Source organism: Emys orbicularis, chromosome 3 (genome assembly GCF_028017835.1).
Source record: "Emys orbicularis isolate rEmyOrb1 chromosome 3, rEmyOrb1.hap1, whole genome shotgun sequence".
Taxonomy (NCBI): Eukaryota; Metazoa; Chordata; order Testudines; family Emydidae; genus Emys; species Emys orbicularis.
Window position 1 is genome coordinate 33,857,316 of NC_088685.1, and position 8,222 is coordinate 33,865,537.

The 8,222-nt window shown below is 45.3% G+C and overlaps 1 protein-coding gene across 1 annotated transcript in view; it reads right to left on the minus strand.

Moving 5' to 3' along the window:
- The window catches only part of CPSF3 (cleavage and polyadenylation specific factor 3), a 55,448-nt gene extending 47,314 nt beyond the window's left edge, over nt 1-8,134 (minus strand). The window contains exon 1 of the mRNA XM_065400811.1: nt 8,055-8,134. Coding sequence (XP_065256883.1) covers nt 8,055-8,125 — 71 coding nt within the window. The 5' untranslated portion in view covers nt 8,126-8,134. The remainder of the gene's footprint in view (nt 1-8,054) is intronic.
- Between the last annotated feature and the right edge of the window lie 88 nt (nt 8,135-8,222).

Sequence of the window (8,222 nt, forward strand, 5' to 3'; positions counted from 1 at the left end):
TTTTTGTTAAATAAACTCACTACCCCTAGAACTCTATTCCCACATGACTTGTTTTGGATTCTTCTAAAGAAACTACCTTTTCTTTTCTAGCCTCACATGCCTTAGCATAATGTTTGCTGAAAGTCCGAGTTTTACTTCTTTCTTTTACCAATAATTAGCAGCTACCTGTATCTGCTGTCCTCTGAAATAAACAAAGTACCTTTCAATGAATGCGACTGAACAAAAGGGAGAGGGAAAGTGAAGTCATGTAATGTCTCTTAGCACCCAAGGGTTGTAATGGGAGCTCAGTGTGAATCCTTGTCTCTTTGTTGAAACTCCAAGGGTGCCAACTGTGATAGTGTTTTGTGTGATGTGGATACCTATTCACTGGCAACTGGACTGAAACCACCAAACCTATTTCACACAGGCCAAGAAACAGCCATCAGATGGTAACAGGTTTTGTTAAAGTTAAAAAGTTTGCAAACAAATTTAAACAGGACACATTTACAGTCCTTTCAACTAGTTCACTTCCATTTAGGTCCTGTCTATACCAGTGGCTCGCAACCTTTCCAGACTACTGTACCTCATTCAGGAGTCTGATTTGTTTTGCACACCGCCATGTTTCACCTCACTTAAAAACTACTTGCTTACAAAATCAGACATAAAAATACAAAAGTGTCACAGCCCATTATTACTGAAAATTTGCTTACGTTCTCATTTTTTCCATATAATTATAAAATAAATCAATTGGAATATAAATATTGTACTTACATTTCAGTGTATAGTATATAGAGCAGTATAAACAAGTCATTGTCTATCTGTATGAAATATTAGTTTGTACTGACTTTGATACTGCTTTTTATGTAGCCTGTTGTAAAACTAGGCAAATAGCTAGATGAGTTGATGTATCAATTGGAAGATCTCTGACCCCGGGTTGACAACCACTGGTCTACATTACAGAGTTTTGTCAACGCAAGTTACGCCGACGTACCACCACCACTGTAATTAAACCACTGTTGCATGTCCACACGATGCTCATTGTGTTGGTGGAGTGCATCCACAATAGCAGCTCTTGCATCGACAGAAAACAGAGCACTGTGGGTAGCTATCCTACTGTGCAACTGGCCACAGGGTGCTTTGGGACAGGTTTGCAATGCCTCATGGGGGCAGGTACAGCGTCACATGATAAGGGTTTTCTCAATCCAATTGTTCCATGGGTATCCTACTAGATTACCAACTGCTTTTCAACTCCCTGGTAACACTGCTCTACAGCTAAAATGCTTCTGAAATAAATGTAGTCAAACTTTACTAATTCTGCGTCACTGAGAACAAAAATGATGCTTAAAATTGTTGATTGGTTCTAGTTTTCAAGATATGCTATTGGGTCAGTATATACGACCCTTGACTTGGGAATGGCGGAGGATAAGTGAGTTATAAAGGGAAGGGATCTCAATTTAAACCAGAAATGACTAAAATACATCTTTGACTGGATCTATGAATAAATCTATGACTGGGTTTGGACAGTACTTGCTTTTTAGGCAAAACAATGAATGATGCAATCTGAAGCTGGTATTGCGTCATACATGATATGAATTGCATCATGTTATTCCTAGAAGTCATGGATGATGCAATCATAACGAAGCTTACATCACTCTGCTGAACAAATTGCCCTATATCAGCTCTAGAAATCATACAGTGTCGTGCTCTCTTATTTGTCAGTGTTTGATTTTGCAAAGGGACACATTTCTGTTTAGCCAAAGTGAGCAGAGATGCCTCGTACTTGTGTGAAAAGTGCAGATAACTTCTGCTATGTTTGTGGTGAAGTGACTTTTGCATCACAAAAGCGCAGTATAACCACTATGGTTAAGAAAGCCTATCACCTTTATTTTGGATGCAAAATTGGAGATCAGGACAAGAGGTGGGCCCCACACATATGCTGCAACACTTGTGCAACAAATCTTCGCCAGTGGTTGAACAGGAAAAGGAAATCTATGCCTTTTGCAGTGCCAATGATTTGGAGAAAGCCAACAGATCATACCAGCAATTGTTACTTCTGCATGGTGCCTCCAGTTGGGAAAGGTGCGTCAAAGAAGAAAAAGTGGACTGTGCATTATCCAAACATTCCATCAGCTATACGCCCAGTACCCCACGGAGAAGGACTGCCGGTTCCTGATGCACCAGAACCATTCTCACTTGAGTCAGACGAGGAAGAGGAAGAGGATGAAACTTCTGGTCCTGAACCATCAATGTCACAGGACCCACATTTTCTCCCATCCTCCTTCTCTGAACCACACCTCATAACACAAGGTGAACTGAATGACCTTGTCAGGGATTTGGAACTACCCAAGAGTAAGGCAGAGCTGTTGGGCTCCAGACTACAGCAGTGGAATCTCCTGGCAGGTGATGTTAGGGTTTCCATGTTCCGTGACGGTCAAAAGGAGCTTGTCCCATTCTTCTTCATGGAAGGTGATCTTGTAGCCTGCAACAACATCGATGGTGTGATGGCAGCCCTCAACAGCGTTCACGATCCAGATGAGTGGAGACTGTTCATTGATTCATCGAAGACGAGTCTTAAAGCTGTTTTACTGCATAATGGCAATGTTTTGCCATCAATTCCAGTTGGTCATGCAGTCCATATGAAGGAAACCTATGACAACATGAAACAACTTTTGAGGTGCATAAACTATGACCAACAACAGTGGCAGCTTTGTGGCGATTTGAAGGTTGTTGCTCTCTTGCTTGGTCTGCAGACTGGATACACAAAGTACTGCTGTTTTCTCTGCGAATGGGATAGTCGTGCAAGAGATTCCCACTACATCAAGAAAGATTGGCCACTCCGACAGTCATTGGAGCCTGGGAGGAAAAGTGTTCAGCATCCACCACTTGTTGAATCAAGGAAGATTTTGTAACCACCCTTACACATCAAGCTGGGTCTGATGAAGAACTTTGTCAAGGCCATTGACAAAACACAAGCAGCTTTCAAGTACCTCTGTGGAAAATGTCCAAGGTTAAGTGAAGCTAAGATAAAGGAAGGTGTCTTTGTTGGTCCTCAGATTTGTGAACTTCTTCGAGATGATGCATTTGACCATGCACTGCGTGGCAAGGAAAAGACGGCATAGAAAGCCTTCCAGTTAGTGGCAATAAATTTTCTCGGAAACAACAAGGCAGACAACTACAGGTTGTTGGTGGAAAACCTCCTCAAGGCATACAAAAAGCCTTGGTTGCAACATGTCACTAAAGATACATTTTTTGCACTCTCATCTCAATTTTTTTCCACCGAACTGCGGAGCAGTGAGCGACGAGCACGGCGAGCGATTTCACCAGGACATTGCAACAATGGAGAAACGCTATCAGGGCAAATGGAGCCCATCAATGCTTGCAGACTATTGCTGGACAGTGACAAGAGATGCTCCATTTAATGAATACAAGAGACAAGCCAAGAAGCGCCGAGTAGACACTGAATAGGACTAAACTATGTACAGAATAGTTTTTTGCCTTTTGTTTCATAATAAATTTTATTTATATAACCCTTTTGCTGATTTTTAAAGTGTTACATAAACAGGACAGGTGAAATATTATCATGTAAAGCAACCATAAACACATGAAAAGACCTAGGTTTACAATTTATGATTAAAACTCTACTATATCTACATAATATAAATAGACATAAAATGTAAAAACTTAAATATCTTAGAAACAGTAGCCAATCAGTTGTTTTAATTGTCATATTTGAATTCAGCACATCAAAATACATAATAAATAGCACATTTTATCTCTGAAGCAGACGACTTCTCAAAAATTGTAGACCAGTGTAACCTGCAACCGAGCCATCTCTGTCAGAAAGCACGGATCCTTCACTGCTGTTCAGTATTGTGCTGTGCGTTATGAATACAAGGCTATAAGAGGAGCCCAACGGGGGGTTATTCGGCTGAGGGATGCTTTGAAGGAGCATATTAACACTAAGCTACAGTAATGTGTGTTGCCGTAGTGTGTTGAGCCCGGCATTGTTTGTTTGCTCTATGCTATGAACCTTGTAATGATTGCTGTGTGTGCCTGAACAGTAACACATTTTAAATCACTTTTTAAAGTAGCACTCGGTAATATGACCAAAATGACATTGCTGAACACTAACACAAGACCACAGAAGTGTGTGGGGGGGGGGAGGGAGAAGAGTGTGAGAGAGAGAGAGAGACAGAGTGTGTGTTAGGGGAGTGTGTCAGAGAGTGTGTGGGGAGGAGTGTGTATGTGTGAGAGAGACAGACTCTGTGCTGGGGGACAGTGAGTGTGTCTGCACACTGATTCTAAGGCTATGTCTACATTAAGCACCTTTCAGCAACACAGCTGTGCCGCTACAGCCGTTCCGCTAAAAGGCGCGCAGTGTAGCTGCTGTTTGTTGGCAGGAGAGAGCTCTCCCACCGACAAAAAACTTCCACCCACAACGAGTGGCGGTAGCTTTGTCGGCAGTAGAGCTCTCCTGCAACAAAGCGCTGTTCACACCAGTGCTTTTTGTTGGCAAAACTTCTGTCGTTCAGGGGTGTGGCTTTTTTACACCTCTGAACAACAAAAGTTTTGTTGTTCAGGTTCCAGTGACAAAGCCCAAGTTCAGACAGCAGCCAGAAACAACCAGTCCTGAGGCAGAAGCTGGTGCACAGACAGCTGGTGTCATCGTCTCCCCACCCCAGAGGAGAATGGTACACAGGTAGGGGGAGGTGGACACCCCGACATCAGCCCACACCTCCCTCCCTGACTCTGCACAGCACAGCAGTCTTTCCCCCGCTACCCCTTGCAGCAGCCCTCCCTGCCTGCCGCTGTGGTTCTAGTCCCGGGGAAAGCAGGATTCTGCATTAATGTTTTGATTCCGTGACTCCCTTACAGTTCTCCCACAGACCAAGGAGATCCACCCCCACCCCTGTAGTCCAGGCAGGAGTGTGTTTGCTGCCGGAAGCCAGCATGCTCAGCTGGACAGTGGCTATGTGAGCTCTCCATGCTGAGGAATTTCAAAACTTCCTAGGGCTTTGAAAGGGATGGGGCGCATGCATGTGCAGCTGGATGCAGGGCAGCGGAGTTCGAAACGGTGAGCAGAGCGGTCACAGTGAGCGTTGTGAGATACCTCCTGGAGGCCAGTTATGGCGACATAACAAACGCAGTGTCTACACTGATGCTCTGTCGCTCTAACTTTGCTGGAAAAAGCACTACGCCGCTCGTTGAGGTGGTTTTATTTTGTTGACAAAGCAGGAGAGTTTTGTCAGCAAGAGGGGCATTATAGTGTATACACCTCCACTGTTTTGTCGACCAAAGCTGCCTTTTGCCAACAAAACTTTGTAGTGTAAACAAGGCCTTGGAGTATAAACAGTTGGTGTTCAACTGCCGATCTTCAAATGTCCTGGCATCGCTCAAAGCAAAATGTTATAAAGAAAGAAAGCTGTGCTTTATAAAAGTTTAAAAAAATACCCCACAAAGAGCTATTTCAAATTTAATCCATACTTGAATCTTATTACAAATCCATTGCACAGACCCATTAAACTTAAGTGGACAAGGATCTCACCAAGCTGATATTGCAGCCTTTTCCTTTAGTTATATCATTTCTATTTTTATTCTCATATTTAATTTTATAACATATTGAAAACATTTTATGGAGCATCATAAAAAATATTATACTGACTAAATTATATGCAGGTGATCTCTTCTGAGTCTAAGCAACCAGTGCAAAACACGTAGGACTCCTTGTCATCAGTTTAAAATCCTGACACAAGTCTTTTATCTGAGATAGAAAGGATCCAATGCTAGGAAGACAATGGCAGCTGAAGGTGCAAGAGTCTCCTAGGAAGAACTCAGGATCAGCCCCAAAGTGAGTCCCACACAAGTTCATAGACTCAGACCACAAGGGACCATCATAATCAGAAGTTAGTGTGTGGGCTTTTTACAGGAGACTTTAAAAACAGTGGTGCTGTCTACTCTACATGGACTTTAAAAAGAGTCGTGGATTCTTTAAACTTGTGTCTGATATAAGTCTTACCTCAATCTCTCTTTTCCCCACTCCGCAACTGCTGGACGGCATGCTGTTTGCTTAGCTGCTGCCCTCACACACTAGTAATGGTTAAGACTACGTTTTAGTCATGCGTATTTTTAGTAAAAGTCATGGATAGATCACGTGACCTGTCCATAACTTTTACTATATACCCCTGACTAAAACTTGGGGGGGCTTTGGGGTGTGTGGCCTGCAGGTGCTCAGGTGGGGGACGGCCTGGGGGGGCCTGGGTGCTAGGGAGGGGGGCACAGCTGGAGAAGCATCGCAGGTGCTTGGGGTGGGGGACTCGCGGCCCAGGGGGTGCCGCAGGTGCTGGGGCAGGCTCCCTACCCAGTTCCTAGTTCCACATGCTGCCTCCGCTCTGCCCCAAGCCCCGGTACTGCCACTCATTGGCTGGGAACTGCGGCCAATGGGAGCTGCGGGGGTGGTGCCTTCAGGCGGAGGCAGCACATGGAGCTAGGGGGAGGGGGATTCCTATCCCCCTTCCAGGAGCTCCCCCCAGGTAAGCACCACCCCACACCCCAATCCCCAGCCCTGAGACCGCCCCACACCAAACTCCTGCTGTGGGGGGGGGGGGCAGGGGGATGCAAGACTGCCCCAGCAGCAGCCAGTGTGACATGCCCAGAGGCTGCCCGAGCTGCTGCAGAAGTCACGGAGGTCACAGAATCTGTAACTTCCGTGACAAACACGGAGCCTTAGTGATGGTTACATTTCAGTGGATCTGTGGAGTGAAACACCTGGGAGTCTAGATTATGAAGGAGACACTGTGACACTGACAGACCAGGTGTCAGCTCATGCCAGAGCCCCAAGCCAATTCACTCGTGTATTAATATAGATCAGAGTGATTTTGTTAAAGAATGTACTTGTTGTTTAAACTTCATGAAAACTAATGGAACGTTACTTGCATTGTTTTCACTTAGCTGTATCCTGTTATAATGTAGTAGCAATCATTTACACTGCGTAGAGCCCTGTAACTAAATAACCCATCAAATGAGAAAGAAGCCTTGTGGAATGCAAATGAAGAATTTTATCAGAAAAGTGTTAATTTCAAAGCAAGTGGTCATTGTGTGTGATGACTCGAGGTCAAAGACTCAAAATGCATTCCTTACTCTTTGTCATCAAAGGAAAAGCCCACGGGGGTAGTGACCCTGTCAGCTTGTTTTCTGTGAGAAGAAGCTTTAAGTATGTATTCAAGGAAAGATCCTATTTCTCTGGACTGTTTGGACTCTTACAGGGAAGTATACCAGACGCAAAGTAGAGATCCCCAGAGACAATATGGGAACCCTGAAAAGACTTTTTGTAAACTGGCAGTTTATTGCATCACTGCCTCCATTTGGAATTACAAAGTGTGACTCATCTGTTAATATATTTTACCTATTTTAACCTCTCAATAACTCTCATTTCCTTTTCTTAACTAATAAACCTTTAGTTAGTTTACTATAGAATGGGCTACCAAACTAGTTCTTTGTGTAAGGTCTAGGATACTAACTGATCTGGAGTAAGTGACTGGTGTCTTGGGACTGAAAGTAACCTAAATGTGATGTGATGTTTGTTGTAAGTAACCATCTTATCACTAAGTCCAGTTTGTCTGGGTAGCAAGATAGACTGGAGAGTTTAAGGGGAATGTCTGTGATGCTATAGTAAGACTGGTAGAGTGATCCAGGAGTTCACATTTGTCACTGGCTTGGCGAAAACGAATTATAGAACATACCAGCAGTGGGGGGGGGGGGGTCTGCCCCATTTTCTGACAGTCACTCCAGACACACTAACACGACATTAATGCTGTGCCACAAACTTAAGGTCTGCGACACCATGTTAGTGCAGGTGATGTCTGAAGGGACTCCAGTGCCCCAGCCTCCAACTGCTCCATGTCCCCGCCTCCCGCTGTCCCCCAAGCGCCCCAGCTCCCTCCTGCCGCTCCCCCTCCCCGGCCAGTGCCCCAGCCCCCTGCTACTCTCCTCCCCCGCCGGCCGCCCCATGTTCCCGCCTCCCGCTACCCCCCTTCCCCCGCCAGCGCCCTGTTGCTCCGCCGTCCGCTGTCACTCACAGGGGCCGGATCAACAGCTGGTCGCTCTCCTCGGCCGGGATCATGGCCTCGGCTTTTCTCTTCGCCGACATCCCGGAAAAGGAGGAGCGAGCGCAGCGATGCCGAACAACCGGCGACTCGGTGTGTCCCTCGCCAGCACCCGGCCTCGACTTCCGGTCCGCCCGCGAA